Raw genomic sequence first — 16,707 nt, 5'->3', positions numbered from 1 at the left:
TTCCCAGCACCTATGAACACAAAACCATCAATTCCTGAAAATTACAGCAAAGCAAATGTTGCATATTACCTTTAAATCAAAACACTTTTTTACAACCTGACTTTTCAGAAGTAATCAGATTTACACAGTGTACATAGAGATATGCATGACTTTTCGATTTCTGTGAATAATGTGTTGTTATACGCATTAGCCTTCAAGTGTAGGGGTGTACTTTTCCTTACAGGATATAGACAGATACAGAGAGCTTTTGTATTTTTTTTGCTGGAATTGTTATCTTATCGCTGGCCCTTAGCAGAATCATTTCTGGTATGATTCAGTGGTTCCTACACGGAACGAAAGGTCTTCTTGCCTTTACATTTCAACGAGTATGTTCTCAATGTTCCGAGTCAAGCGTGATCTGGCATGGTTATCCTCGAGAGGCATCATTTTAGAGCACAACTAGGTCCCACTATTGGAAACATTGAGATAACTAAATGGAGCAAACCAATACTGTTGTTCCACCATGCGTGGCCTCAAAATACACTTTAATTTGCCGTTTTCTAAAACCCTAACCCCTGAGCCCTTTTTGCTAGGAACCATCCTCAATCCTCCAAAATTTTGCACTTATGCTCAAATGAAGGATACCCACTGCCTCAATCCTTCAAAATCCTCCAACAGCCCCTGCCTGTCAAATTGCATTCATCCTTAATCCTCCAAAATCCTCCTCTTCTTCAAACACCATTCAGCCTCAATCCTCCCAAATCCTCCAAAACCGCCTGGAGGCCTTTGGAGGATTGACGAAGTTAGGGTTGCAGATATATCTTTTCAGAAGTATGGGGTGTATATAATCAGATGCGTTTTTTTAAGTGAAAAGTTTATAGTAGGGTGATAATTATGGAGATCTCCTGATGCCATGAAAGATCTAAGAGTATAGTTTGTTGAAAAGCCTATTCAAATATATTATTATCCATGATGTTATTTTGAAGTTATTTTAAATAACAAACAGTGTACCAAGAATTTTCCCCAATATTCAGCATATTTTGAAGGAATATATATAAATGCCCTTGAAACTGTTCTCTGTGGTTATTTTCCAAGAACCATCATGACAATTAGGTCAACAATATTTGTACCGGTATTTGAAAATATACAATTGAAATGAAACAGTCATGTTAAATATCAATTTATTTACCATCTTTTCTTTTCTTTTATCTCGGTCTAGTTGTGTGCTTGCATTTTATTTGCCGTAATTTTGCTTAGTAAATAAATAGAATCTCAATGTATAAAGTTTATATACCAGAATTGTTTGCATCATAACGAATGTGAACTTTTTGTATACTTCATAACTGTTTAGAAATATAATACAAGTCAATAGAATTTACACTTTTTAATGCAAAGAACACTGCAAAAAAATTAATTTTGCATTGTACGGACCAAGGTTTTTTGTTTTTATGTTTTTCTTCTGTCGACAATTTTTGTAAATTTTCCCAATTATATTTTATTTTATTGATTTTTTTTTTGAAGGGGAGTGATGTTTTGCATTGACTTAATTACATTAAATACTTTGGTTTGTACAAAGGAATGGTGTATTTCAATATTGGAAAAAGGTCAATGGAAATTAAATGACTGGAGAAAGTCATTATAGTTACCAGTATTTCTGAATGATGTTGTTCTGATGAGATCTTGACGCTAATCAGTGCTGTCCGCGAGCTTGCGAGAAGTTTTACAAATTTCCAGAGTGAACCTGTAAACGTTTCTTGACAAATTACGATAAACGGTATTATACGAGTACATGTACAATATTTTTTACTTTGCAATGGTCACACTTCACAAATGTTATCTGCTCACTTGAAAATAGTAGCGGAAAATTACTTTGAAATAGCATTTCTCTCACGAGTCTGTAAGGGATCGGTAAACTCAAGATATATGAACAACTTTCCGGAATTTCACTTTCCGTTACCTTTGGGTGAAAAGTAGGCCTATTAGTCGTGTAAGACGCTCGAAGAGAAAATCAAAATGCGCCACGCGTACATGCTTGGGTTTCCTGGGTTCTTGAAGAGGTAAGAGCGCAGAAGATGGTGCTCATTACCAGCATGCACTAACGCAGGCTCCGCATTGACAGTCACGTCCGTCTTCACGTTGGACTTATACCAGTGGCATATAGTTTTGCCCTTACTATATAGCGTCGTCCCAATAACTTGGGCATATCCCAATTATAGTTGGGCCCATCCAACCCCAACCATAACTTCTTTTGTTTTAAAAGTCAGTATTAAGTACAAGCCGATTTCAAGTTTAATCATAAAGAAAAAAGGTTTTGCTGCGCAGGTATATAGTCCATTCGTTGACGTGCGGCTGAGTGACGTCACGGCTTCGTAACTTGGAGCCTTCCCCTTGCTTTGAGTTGTTACTTTGTTCACACAGAATGTCTTAACACTGCATTCGTCCACACTTCCACCGTGTCTCGTCTACTTTTGGTCTGCACCTATTTTATTAAAGCAGACAAGCTGCCCTTAATCGCATTTTTGATTCTGTCGCTCTTGCTTGGGGATCCCAGCTGTGGCGCGGAAACTGAAGCGATGGAAGGAGGAACTCCATTGGTCAATGCCACCTGGCAACGGGCCGCACTGTCCATACAGGAAACCCAGTACAGCATTTCACGGTCATCCCTGGCTTGGAATAGGTACTGCTTACCGGTTTTCAATCTGAAGGAAAACCAAATAAATAATCAACCGAATAATGGGAGAGGTGATTGATGTAACAAGGAAACTCAAAATCTAGCGCCACATATTAAAAAATATACTCCCTGAGTCTTGTCGAATCCAGATTGGATTAATTTGTTTGAGAAATGTGGAAACCATAGAGCTATATTAAATAACTAGAGCGCTAACTCTTAATTTAATATAGCTTTATGGTGGAAACCCGTAAACCGTACAGTTTCTTGACCAAAACACTAAACACAAGATTCCCAATCTATCCCGACAGCCGCATGTTATTGTATCCCAATACGGCAGCTTCACTTTATCATCAATTAAAGTTATATCATCGCTGTCTGAAGCAATGATAGTTTACATTTTATAATTATGATCAAGCACGCGCACCGAAGCACACAGCTCGACCGTACCAGTGCATGACACCATATAGAGCATGCTCTATGATGACACGGTCTAAAAATACCTTAGTAGTTTTGCTGACGCTTTGACGGTTTGTGCAAGCATGGAGGCAGACCATGTGTATTAAGGCGGAGTTTGAGGGCAATGCTTTTGAATCACGGATAGGCATGAGTAAACCTTTTGTGCATTCACTGTGACTGGACTAAAACTACAAAGAACACTTCTGAGACTCCCGCTATGCATTAGGTCTATAATATTATTTTCAATAGAATCCTTCAAATACAATATACATGTACATGTGTATTTTGTGCCCGTTGCCTTTAATTTCAGTCATTTACCAGTGTGTTAAAGTCACTTTACTGTTTGTGTTGATGCTGGTAAAGTCGGTGACTTTCAGAAGCTCCAAATCATAATTGGTCAAAATGTTTCAGTGTGAGAATTCATTTCGTGGCCCCTCTAAATTTGATAACCATTTTTTTTTTATGACCATACATACTGCACTCTAAACACGTGCTTCCTGCGTGTGTACTCAACAGCTACCGTGACCAAGGCATCAATCAGATCAATTGGGGACTCGTCATGGAGGGTTTTACCTCGTCTCTTGTGCTCTCTCGTTTCATAAAACATCAACACAGTACTGTTCTGCACTACGTACACGTAATGCCAGCACCTGCATGTGTAGAACATGTCCGAACCATTTACAATAATATAACAAGAATGGTTTGCTGATGATACAATCTGACGGAGTTTTTTTTGTTCTCAAAGGAATGAAAAGAAAACAATCTCGCAACCAGTTCATTCAGAAGTTTAGAACCAGCACTTCAAAGATCGAGACGGCTTCGAGCCAGGTCGGGTCGTTCTGGCTCTAGGCGTAACAGGGGTCTAATTTGCAGGGGGTAATTATTGGCCTCATTTTCTGGAGATAAAAAAGGGGGCCACTTAAACGCGTTTTTAACAATAAAAAGCTCATTTTTGTCCACACCGGATTCGGAGCGAGAGGGGACTCACGTTGTTATTCAAAGATAAAAATCTTTAATGATATTACGAGGTTGGAGCCCGTGGTCTAACGTGTAATTATATGCACATTGCTGTAGGCAAGCCAGCTTATACCATACCTGACAGTTACTGATTCCAATCAATAACACAATGAGAAATGCATGTTAGATAAGGTCAATTCGATCTTATTGGCCTTGCTGTGTATATAATAATTTCAATTTGCCCTTCAATATATTCAAAAGTCGCCAATATTATCGAGTTACCTTACGCTCTCCGTCGATATAGCCTACAGGGTGCTCAGTGCCCTCCACTTTTTTCATGTATCAGACCTACCTATCTCTTGATCTCATTGCATAGTTCTCCTGTTCCTGTTTCCGTAGCAACAGACCTTCTGCATTAACTCCGTATTTGACACACTCGCCTTCTCCGAGAGAAAGCTCAGAATCAAGTAAACTTTCGTTGTCATCTTCCTCTTCATCGATAAAATCATTTCGTCTATCATGACTCGTTTCTTGCTCGCCCAGATCCTGATAACTGGTGCTGCTGGACGATGCAACTTGGTACGGACCGCTTGTGTCAGTCTCCCATGAGCCTGTATCTGATGTGTAAATCTCACTTTGTTGATCCGCCTGTACAGCATCCTTGTATTTGTAGGAGCTTTTACAAGAAACACGACGGCTATTATCTGCGAAACTTGGCTTGTTGCAAGTCTTAGATGGGCGTGCATTGTGTCCACCAACATCACAACCATTCCGTCTTGTCGTTGATTGTCTGCGATTGACTGCTTTCCCATTATCACAGTGTGTGCCGATATCGGTGCTTGTGTGTTGCTCTACCACGTCTTCTGCATCTTCCCATTCATTTGAAGACAGAACAGGTGATGGTGAGGTGTAGGCAATTGTTTTGATTGCCTCTAGGATTGTATTCTTGGTCTGCAATTTAGTCAAGTAATAATTCCACACTATTATCGATTATTAATCAATGCTTTGTGGGTTGTGCGTTGTACTTTTTGCAGTATAGAGCCTTTACATGGCAGCACGGTCTTAGAGGAACAAGTTCTTGTCAGTCTGCAGAATCATAAAACATAAGTGGTCTTTTTTAATCTAAATAAAACAAAAGGAAACAAACAAACAAACCCCCACCAGAAAAACTTTTAACAATATAAAACAAATAATATAGATACACGACAATGTGTTTAGAAAGAATATGTTTTCCGTTTTTTGTAAGTAGTTTGTATGATGGAGATAAAATATTCATTGCTGCACGAATAGGCCAATATTTACCTCAAGGGCACTGTCCTTCTGTGTAACCTCACCCTGCAAAAAAAAAACAAATATGCAAACATATTGACCAGAAGGTGAAATTGAAGCATGCAACAATAAAATCATTCGTATTTTATATTCATGCATCATTTTAAGAGCTTTTTGCTGACGCAGTGGCTCCCTCTGTTTGTATAGTTCAAGCATAATTTGTTCCTTTGTATTTATAAATTCAATTTAGAATTTCAAGCATGAAAGTTCGTTTCCAGTCCCATTATTGAATCAAATCAATGGAAAGGTACCTTTTTGGGGACTTGAGTGAAAGAGCTCGTATATATAGCTGGAGCTTGCCGTCACGGTGTCTCACCTGGCCTCGGTACCGCCAGTTGATAAGACACCGAGACAGTGTCACAAGCTCCTGCTATACGAGCTCTGTAACTCAAGTCCCCCAAAAGGTATCATTGATTTGATTTGGAATTTGTTCCAATCACAAAGTGTTGAACATCTGTCATGATCTATAAGGATGCCAATTCCAGTTTCATGTTCTATCTTAAAAGGAAATATCTTGAAGCAGTAGCGGGGTATAACATTGAATTTGAGATAAAACGTTCAATTGGTTAATGGGAAGCCAGCTAACGTTTGTATTTTGTAAGAACTATAAAGCATGCTAATGTGAAAGTCAGTTATGCAAAGTATTTCAATTTAAACTTGGTTTAATATCTGAACCAATCTGAATGATAAAATAACTGCAGAAGACGCACGTCACCCAAACTTGAATATTTGTACGAATACTTTGACGATGGATTCACATTTGCTTCTAATCGAATGATAGAAATTGCAATGACAATGCCCTTTCGCTGCAGTTTTGCACACGACAATGGGTGACACTCCAATGAAAAATGGCAAGTATTCTTGTATTTATCGGGAATATCGATAACATCGCTACGGGAATACAAAACGTATTCATGTAATAAAAAAATACCCAGCTTTATACTTTAAACAACTTCACTATACCTGCTTGTTGTGTAGCAACTCGTTAAGAATGTCAATCTTGCATTTGAATGCTCTACACTCCTGATTGCTGCAGCGTAATTTCTCCTTTAATATTGACACTTCGGCGACATGGCGTGCAGCCTGATCTTTCAAATTAGAGTTTTCCTTGGATAGGGATACCTTTTATCAAGACGAAAGGTGTCTGCAGTTAATATATGTACATCAGGCCTGTCATATACCTCGATAAAACAACATCATAATTATGAGCGATTCAGATCACCATGACTTCTCTACTGAGTTCTCTTAAAAAGACAGCAATGTTACATAAGAACAAAAAGGGCTTTCAACCTATTTTAATTACAGCCGGCGATGCATCAACGATACCGTACAGAATTTCTGATCCCAATCTCACTTTTGTTTTCAGACTTAAAATTTGAGTCAAGAAACTTCTCCAGGAATTTGTCGACTGCTGTATGGACTATTTAGCTCTCAACGTTATTGTACGTAACGTGACGTACAATAACTAAATCGCTTCGATTGAAAGGATGATAATATACGAGGTTCGAAATGAATGGTTCAAAAATGAAAACGAGAGGTTAACTTACCTTGACGTCTTGTAATCCCTGCATTTCCCACATCATCTCGTCGAGAAATGCTTTGGAATAAACCTGTTTCTGTTCCAGAGATCTGGCCTTTCTGTTTGCACGTTGTAAATTGCTTTCTAGCGATGCTGTAGTAAAACATTTGCAGATTGAACAAAATATACAAGTTGAAAATTTGGTATGGGGAGGGGGGAAATGAGGAACACCGACAGTACATTTTGAACATTCAGCAAAAAATAAGTTCTGATGTAAAATATCAGAATCACATAAAACAAAATAATGTTATTCTTTATTCATTCACCTCGCTTTGCCTCTAGTTTCACGTAGCTGTCGCGATGGACGTAACGAGACAATTGTTGTGCAAATGCTTGCACTCGGTAATCCTTCTCTCTGCATCTCTGTTGTAAAGCAGCAATCTTCCTCGAAAGTACAATAAGGGTACAAATATTTATAAAGCAACAAAACTGGGTAATATCTTTAGACCTATCGGCTTTTTCCAAATGCACCTGATTTTATTTACATGAGGGGGGGGGGGGAATTCGTTTCCCCCTGAAAAAAAAAATCGTCAAGGTTCTCAACAATTCGTGAGCATCAATATTTTGCCTTGCAACTCTATATGAATTTGGACTTTGAATGTGACTAACTCGACATGCATGGCTCTGAGGTTCACTTTTTAAAGATTTGAATGATTTTTATTCAGTATTCTCTTAGGCCTAATACTTTCGATAATGACCGTACCTCATTTTCAAGCGTCTCGATTTTGTCTTCGTGATCCCATGGCCGTCCATTAGTTCTATTTTCGAGACCTGTAACTGATAAACATGGACATACCCCACACAAATAAAAATACTGCAATTAAGTTGTTGCAACATGATATTGGCATGTAGCCTACTTTGAATTAATGAAACTCGCAAAATCACCAGTCCGAAGTCCCCGGCGATCCTGAGGAAGGGGGGGGGGGTTACTAGGGAAATCCCCCTCCCCCTGACATTGTCCCCACCCTAATTCATCCCGGTTTTAACGTAAGTGACTCACATTCATAATATTTTCAACTGTCGTGAAAGAGCTCCGAAATTCGTCCGTGCACCATAAGTTCACGTAAATTCCACCGTACACACTGCGGGAACACTTGCGTGAAATCGGATTTGTCTTTATGCATAACAGCAATCTCTTGTGTCAGAAGGCCACAACCCCCGGGCTTTTCGAATTTCTCAACCAGACCTGCTTTTCAAAAGGGCCCTCTTATGTGTAATATTGCCGAAGAATATTGCTATACCAATTCTGAGTTTTTTTACCATGGCTTTGATCAGGCAGTCTTGCCGGTTCAGTTTCTTGCTCGACCTGTTGGAGAGTTTGAACGGAGCGATGGACTGACGCAACGTCATTAACAAGATGCATTGAGCTAAGCTCGGAGCTTGGCATGTCACCACGGGAACAGGCCTCATGAAGCTCGCAGCACAGCTTCTTAGATGCTTCCAATCTGAGAACAAATCAGGCATAAGTGATGTAAGATTCAGCAATACAATATTCTATCCCAAAGGCTCCCTTCAATGGCAAAAGCATTGTGCTAGCTATATTGTTCAGATAATCCGTCAGGGGCCGTTGCGTTGTACAATAGCGTGCAAATGGTTTCTCCATTGATGAGGGGGCCTCATGCGTGTACAGTGATCACGTGCCCCGATTCGTCTATACGATTGCACAAATGAAAGTGAAAGAAAACTTTTACTGGATTATTTTCGAAATAACTCGTCTAACTTCAGAAACAAGTAATATAAGTATCTGAACCGTCCAGCGAAGTCAGTTATAAACGTAATCTAGTGTAATGGAAATTGTTTCCAATAAATAAGGATTTTCCTGAAATGTACTTATATTTTGGTTACCTACTCTTCTTTTAGTAGCTCGTTGTTCTGTGCCTCATCTTTGAGTTGTCTTTCAAGTGTATCTATATAGACCTAAAACGTAGCAAGATTAAAAAGATTACAGAAAAAAAAGAATTCTACTGTAGGCTAATCAACGTTTTCCTATATGGGGCTAAATTACTGTATAGGCCTAGATCTACATTATATATTGTTTCCAGCTGCTCCAATAATTCATTATTGGTCAGAAGTGTTTCTATAAGCTTAAATCCTAGAGCAACGGAATGTAAACATAAATATCCAGTCAGCTCAGACACGTGGCTTTGATAATTTGACAAGAAGCATTGTAAAGTATGTATATTGAAGAGAAGAATGAAATTTTGGGTTTAACGCTTTTGTTTTATTTTGTTTTGACTTTTACTTTTTTCACATACCTTCATGTGATGTATCGTCTTTTCTAGGGTAGAAACGGTCATTCTGGTATTTTGTATTTCTGCCTCCTGAAATACAAAAGCATGCATACAATCCTTTAATTAACTCTTTGTTTCCTTGAGTAACACCTATTCGTATAGTCATGTATCCATTTGGGGGTCCGCTCATAAGTCCGACGCCTCATAGGTCCGACGCCTGATAAGTCCGACAATATCGCATCCCCTAACCAAATTAAGGCCCAAAAGTCCGACGCCTCATAGCTCCGACGCCTCGTAAGTCCGACAAATTAAACGCCTCGTTTTTCCGACTTCGGACTATGAGGCGTCGGACCTATGAGGCGTCGGACTTATGTTACGGCCCCTCCATTTTGAGTAAATACAAAGGATTAAACCCATACCAAAATGCGCCTTCCGATTATTATTTCCACCAAATCTGGACTCGGCTAATTTCATTTAATTCATTTTGTTTTATGGGGGAGTTCATAATTATGCTGTGGACCTACCAACTGCGACACCCTGCTGTTTGATGCCACCGCAGTGGACTCTGCCCGTTCTGCTGTGTCCTCTCCTCCTTCATGCTCGCCAGGTAGAAGACCGTCTTCACAGCTCCCAACAAACGCCTCCTGCGTTGCATGGTGCGTCAGAGCACGAAGTCGCGAAGGCAAACTTTGGCTACGGTGCAGCGAGTCGTCGTTCCCGTCCCTAGTACTACTAGCAGTAGTAGTAGCCAGTTCGTACTGCCTAACTTCTTGTTGGAGTTCAGACAATGCTGAGGTACTGCGGCTTTTATGGATAGTCAGCACCACGGTGGTTGGTGAGATAATAGAAGCAGTGAACTTGCTGTTCTGTCTGCACGCTGATGATGTACTGAATACCTATCGATAGCGAGAGTGATTCAGCAAGCATAACTGGGTAAATTATCGGGTTCATAATGACCGAATTTTCCCCAGAATTCTCCGGTTTAATGTCAAAAGGACAACCTTACCCTTGTAAACAATGTTTGTGACAAAAAATTGAGTTCGAAATGTATGTGTCCAGTAAGCCTTACTGATGTCTTTTATCAATAAATAGTGAGTCAATATTTTCTTACCGTTTTAGTGTCTGCCATCTTTACGGACCACGCGATCGATCAGACATGCATCAGAATGAACACTGTAGGTTACTATGTGCTTGATACGAGTTTCAAGCTGATGTGCGTGAGTTCGGAAGTAAAACGCAGTTCTATAAATATTTACTAATCAGATTATTTTGCGCGTGGCGTAATCATAGATAAAACGCGCTGTTGTTGCGCGTGACGCAGTTGTTCCAATAATAATGCGCACCCAACATCTGTACGTTTCTAGTTTTGTGCCAAAGGGGCTACAAAATGCGTTTTAGTTGGAAAGATCAAAAGAGCATTGAAAAGTAGAGTATAAATGTCCACACAACCATCCTTGGCCGTCTTTGTGTTATAGAACACACTTTTTCGGGGGGGGGGGCAAAAAAAGTTCCCGAAAAAGTGGGTCCAAAAGTGTTCTGCCCCACAGTAAAAATTATGAAAACCGCGGGGAGGGGTGCAAGTGTATTGCGTTTGTTGAGGTTTATGGGTGGAGTACGCAATGGCTGCCTTTTTGCGACGTTATAAAACCAGCTCGGCTGCTCTCATCACGACTGGCGTCTTGGAAATCATGTAGTAGTAGCACTTTAACTAGGGAACCAACCAGCACGATAATTAAGGCCGGTTATCGTCAGATGCGTGATGATGATGAAAATTGATGGTGATGATTGGCAATTTGTGCAGTCTTCTCTGCTTGCCCGTTAGCCTGTGGGTAATGCAGTCTTGAGGTCAACTTCACCCAAATAATATATATTTGTACTATATGGCCCTTTGTCAGTCACCACCACGTGGAAAACCGTGAAGTTAATTACGGGTCTGACTTGTCGCGTGGATATGATGCAGTCGCACAAGTAGCCTTTCGCCAAGGCCATCGTGGCTTAGAACGGCGAAGTTGCGAAGACCGAACTGAGCGACTGGAGCAAAGATTAAGTCAGCACGCACGAGTGGCAAAGCCACGAGGCCTTTCCCAACTTCGCTCGTACCCCCGCCCTGCAAACAGGGCGCTGGTAAGGGCTGATGAGCTTCACATAATCTTGTGAAGGAAGTAGCGCGCGCTACTGGAAGCTAGTTTGTGTGACGCGTTCAACGTCACAGGTCACGCAAATCTATCCAATGAGAGCTCAAAATGACGTCAGCCCTTACCAGCGTCCTGTTTGCAGGGCGGGGGTACGAGCGAATTTCCCAACTTGATTTTGTTGAATTATTCATAGTTTTTATGCAAATAAGAAGAGTGCTGAAGGTTAACCAATCACAACGCGGATTTTGCCTAGTCGCTTCCATTTTTAAAAGAAGGGTGAGTAAAACGTAAGAGCAAATAACTGTAAGTTCAGATGAAAAATAAGTTCATACACTCAAATAATTTCTTGAAATGCTTTTATATGTAAAATTAAAATAAGATAATGCAAACACAATTACGCGGTCACGATCTCGTGGAAAACTGGACTCGCATTTTTTGTTTTTAAATTGTGTGCAAGCAACCGGGCGCGTCGACGCGTCGGGTAGTAGCCACGCACGCACTATTGGTTGGAATTTTGCTACCCTTTTGGGGTAGCAAAAATCGAGATTATAAAGAAAAACAAGAATTTCTCGACAAGTTAGAAACGGCCCTCGTGGCTTCGCCACTCGCGTGTGTGGTCTCCATCTCCAGTCGCTTCGCTTTTTCGCCGCTTCTAATGCGGGCAAGTTAAGCACGATGGCCTTGATGAAAGGCTACCGCACAAGGGACATCTTCTCTGGCACTGCACATCACAGAACAGCCAAGTCACACTGTCACAGCATGGCGCTATGTTTAATGCGCTATTAAACATAGCGCCATGCTGTCACAGCGATTTGTTGCCATGGTCTCTGTGGTATAGTATAGGGCTCCGGCTCGTTGTTATGGTTGCATATCCACTGGGCTATGTCGGTACTTACCCGGCCAACTTGATAGGCTCAAATGCTGCTTTTTGAGATACCTTAATTGATGATCCTCATTAATAATATCTGCAACGTTAACTTTTGTTGTGAGGTCACAACGGGGCAAAATGACACATCTCAATTACCGGGTCATTTGTACCCGGAAACCCCCTTGCAAAAATGTCGTTTTGATCCAGAAAATGTTATTTTAACCGTGAAAAGTATCGGGTCAAATAATCCAGATATTATGGGTCAAATGACCTGCGGCTTTTAAGAGTCCAAATATTACACTACACCGGAACGATTATAAATTGTAAACAGGTATACATGTAACTATAATACCTCCCATGACGTTTGAACACTACATCTTCAAAATCCAATTCAGAATTCAACACACTGTAAATCAAACACGTACACAATCTTAATACTTTCTGAATAAATATATTTCATGCGCTCAATTGTTTGCCAAACGTTTGCTGTCTACGTACAACGGTGTAACCTTACATAAGGCCAAAAAAAAAAGTCTCCGGTTTCTGGTATGGAGCTTGCCCAAAAAGTGGTGCGGCGACGCGGCTTTTTTTTTTTTTTATCTGTTTTTTTTTGCTTCAAATGTCGGCTCATGACTGCAAATGGTGCCCGACTAAACTTAGTGCAAATATATGGGAGTCCAGAGAGGCCACATAAAGCTTATTCTCGATCATAACCCCATCTAAAAACACGTTAAAATTGTGCAGTAGCAGGATTCCAGTCAAACCAGTGAGTTTGGCGGTTTTGAGACATCATCTTTTATTGAAAAAAAACTTTTTCATTTTGCTGACGCGCATGGCTACGGCGACGCGCGCGCATACCAGAAACCGGAGACTTTTTTTTTTTTGGCCTAACATAAACATATTTCAGTCGTCTGTGATGAGACCCTCGGCTATAGCATTTCTCCATGGCTATAGAGTACATTATCTGGCACTTTTTACTCCACTAATGAGTTCCTCTTAGTCTCAGTTCTTTCGTGTCCTTGTGTGCCCGATTGGTCGTGTGTGGAGCCGTCAGCACTATCGATTGGTGGCAATTTTAGCGCGACACGCAGATGATGGCATAGATCTCCAACCGACAGGAACTTGCGGCGTATTATGTACAGAGACGTATAAGTTCATTATATAGGCTCATCGCATCTATTCACAATGTAGTATCAGACGTGTACATGTATACATGTATATATGGCTATATAAAAAAAAGGCCTTACTCTGTATACATGTACCGGTCGGCTACATTTGCCTTAAAGGTAATGCACGGACACCGTGTTTTTTTGCTGACAATTAACAATACAAGTCCTAAGCAGATTTTAATTTTGTATTAATTTAAAAACTATCAGGATTAAGGTTCATCTCAGTACATGTATATATACTTTTTGAGAAACAGCAAAAATCATAACTTTTTTTCTCGACACCATTTTCGTTGTCAGCACGATGGTTTGGTCCTAACCATCGAGAGGAAATGATGGTAATTCCTCTTTTCTAAAAAAAAAAAAATACACCATACTAGGTGCAATGATTTACAGGTACTTACATGAATAATTGAGTAGGATATATTTCATGACTTGCATGGTGACAGACTAGTTCCATTTTTGAATTTTTGCAAATGGTGTCTATACCTTCAAATGAATTTCAATTGAAATTCATCAACAGTGTACAATGTGGCCCAATTTTTTTTTATACTTTTTCATACGCAGATTTCTTAAAATTGGGGAGACATGTTGAAATTATTTTAAAGACATTCCTGAACAACAAGATCTTGGTGGTATATGGCGAAAACGGTGTTGAAAATAAAGCCTACATGTAGGTTAAGAAATGGCGGCCAGTTACAGATTTTTTTTTCCAAAACCGGTTTGTCCACACGCATACGTACGTGTATGAGATAATGATCAAAACAATAGCACTGCGTACACAAAGAACGTCAATAACAGTGACCATATCTCAATCTCATATACACGTATGGACAAACTGTTTTTGACCATTTTTGTCGGGTAAAAATATTGATTTTTTTTTTCTTGTAGTTTAGGAATATCTTAAAACAATATCAATATGTCTCCCCAATTCTTAGAAATCTACGTCTGAAAATATGTAAACTTTTTTGGGACCACTCTGTTTATGCTAAAGTACAATCTTTAACCTTAAAGCTAAACTCTAACATATACATGTATATCTCAGAAACTTCTCTTTCTTGCTTCATACTGTAAAAGATATATGGCAAAAACATTTCAAATTTATGATTTACGTAAGTGTAAACACATAACTACCACTATATTTCAGAATCCACAAAAAACTATGAACAGGGTTAAAACACGGAATATGGACACACATGAATTTCGAGGAACAAGGAATATATGTAATGTAGTGCATCTGTGTTCACGATAAAACAATTGCTGACTGCTGTAATGTGGACAATATTAACAATTGAGAGGAGCACAGCAGTCAAGAACTGTTTTGTTATAATTCGGTCTTGTGATGGATTTGTCACAATATGACTTCTGGTGAGTACAAATATCATAAATGGTGAAATTTGAGTGCAAAGTGCACATATACGGAAAGTTTTACAACCAAAGCTGACCCAACCTCGCAAAATGAACTTTAATGAGTTATTACTCTTAATATCAAAGATGTACAATGTACTCTACCACCGAAAAATAGATTAATGAAAGAAAACTCTTTTTCAAGCAATTCAAAAGTTCTTCACTTTTGAATGAGACACTGAACAAAAAAAAATCGGCCCAAATTTTTAAAAATTTAATTACATTGTATTACTTTACAGTTTTTGAATTATTTGCAGACTCCCAATAAGTCAGTTCTCGCAGGGTAGACTGTTCCCGCCCAAATCAGAATCAATAATACAGGGAGCCAGTCCACTCAAAGTCTGGAGCTTAGTGCGCAAATGCAATAAAAAGAACCCAAAAATATTCAGGGTTGCACACACAAAAAATAGAACAATATTGCTTTTTCAATTATTAAAATATACAAGTTGAAAAGTTGACAGTACAAAAAAAAGGATGTTTTGTTAAAGAGCACGGACAGTGACATCTTTAGGCCTAGTAAAAAGAACACCAGTTGATCATCCGGGTTTTTTTTTTTCAAAAAGAGGAGGATGAGGAGCTTTTTTTTATTGAAAAATAGGCTAAAATAGCCATATTTAGCTTATACGGTATGTGCCTTAAAAAGGAGGAGGCCCTTTTATTTGTTTTATTGAAAATAGGCTATAGGCCTAAAGCTAGCCTACACTATATGTGCCTTAAAAAGGAGAAGGCCTTTTATATTTGATAGCTCTGGGTAGTTGTCTACTAGTTGATGACCACAAAACCTTCTTAAAGGGAATATACATCATTTGCTTTTGCTGTAATTTTCAGAAATGGATGGAATTGGGGGGTTGGAAATACATGTATATAGCAAATATAGTTACACTGACTTTTTTGAGGTTTTGGGTTAAAAAAATGCTATAAAAACCAAGAAAAACAATCATTTTCCTGTAGTCTGGTTCCCTGACTCCATTTAAGAAGAAACAGAGCAGTTTACATACATTGGGGAATTGTACGGTCAGGGAACCAGTCTAGCTGGCTTGTACCCGTTCATAGGTGTGTAATCGATTGCAAACAAGTGCGATGGTCAATTGGGGCCAGTATTTGAAAAAAGCCAGTTTTTTCCAACGCTGGTCGGCCGATCAGCGTTGGAAATTGATACAAAAATACCACTTTTCTTGAAAATGACAGTATACCAGGTGCCATGATTTTACAGGATGCTTTACACTGTCATTCACTAACAGTCCAGCAAGGTATTTCAAAATGATTTGGTAGTTTTATTTTTTGATGATTGCAAATGTTGTATTTTCCCTTTACAGTGCTTATTGAACGTTAGTAAAGCTATTAGAAGCATCTGAACTTCTGAAAACATCTATACAAAATGTTATGCCTGAAATTTACAAAATTAGAAAAAAAATGATGCAGCCTCAAGTCAGAAAGGAAGCGGGCGGGGGCAATCACCTGCTATTTTTTTTTTTTACTTGGCCTTAACACATGTTGCATATGAAAATCAATACAATAAATATTCGACTACAATGTACATTATTAATGTCCAATATTCATTTCATCACTTTCACATCATCACTTTCGAATTCCAGAGAAACGGTGAAATCTCAATAAGTCAAACTCTTAAAACTCAAAAACCCTTCTAACTCAAAAGTAAAAACTTATTCCCGTCAATTGTTGTTGAATAGAAAATCCATTGGATAACTCAAAACTCTGCTTAACTCGAAATTTGAGCCAATTCTCCTGAGGTTTGATTTATCGAGATTCCACTGTATATCAAAGTGAAGACTCCTTTTCTAACATTTGGTCACAAATGCAAAAAGAGTCAGATCAAGGTAGGCTAATTCTTTATTATCACATTTAATATTTGTTATTATACAACAACTGAATAAATCCCCGTCATCTGATTGGTGGATCGTTGATCAC

General features: G+C 39.1%; 2 protein-coding genes across 2 annotated transcripts; both read right to left on the bottom strand.

The window, feature by feature from the left end:
* Window positions 1–2,212: 2,212 nt before the first annotated feature.
* LOC119743154 lies at window positions 2,213–7,357 on the bottom strand. Its single transcript, XM_038219526.1, has 7 exons — window positions 7,238–7,357; window positions 6,940–7,064; window positions 6,356–6,514; window positions 5,366–5,398; window positions 4,416–5,014; window positions 3,583–3,756; window positions 2,213–2,678 (listed from the first exon to the last, which is right to left on the bottom strand). The coding sequence occupies exons 2-7, from the start codon at window positions 6,973–6,975 to the stop codon at window positions 2,459–2,461; spliced, it is 1,221 nt and encodes a 406-aa protein (XP_038075454.1). The 5' UTR covers window positions 6,976–7,064; window positions 7,238–7,357; the 3' UTR covers window positions 2,213–2,458.
* Window positions 7,358–8,163: 806 nt separating this feature from the next.
* On the bottom strand, window positions 8,164–10,331 carry LOC119743251. The gene is made up of 5 exons (XM_038219654.1): window positions 10,314–10,331; window positions 9,727–10,098; window positions 9,227–9,292; window positions 8,821–8,888; window positions 8,164–8,416 (listed from the first exon to the last, which is right to left on the bottom strand). The coding sequence occupies exons 1-5, from the start codon at window positions 10,329–10,331 to the stop codon at window positions 8,179–8,181; spliced, it is 762 nt and encodes a 253-aa protein (XP_038075582.1). The 3' UTR covers window positions 8,164–8,178.
* Window positions 10,332–16,707: the final 6,376 nt, after the last annotated feature.

Source organism: Patiria miniata, unplaced genomic scaffold (assembly GCF_015706575.1).
Source record: "Patiria miniata isolate m_02_andy unplaced genomic scaffold, ASM1570657v1 HiC_scaffold_6, whole genome shotgun sequence".
Taxonomy (NCBI): domain Eukaryota; kingdom Metazoa; phylum Echinodermata; class Asteroidea; order Valvatida; family Asterinidae; genus Patiria; species Patiria miniata.
This window is presented reverse-complemented; position numbering and strand designations above follow the sequence as displayed.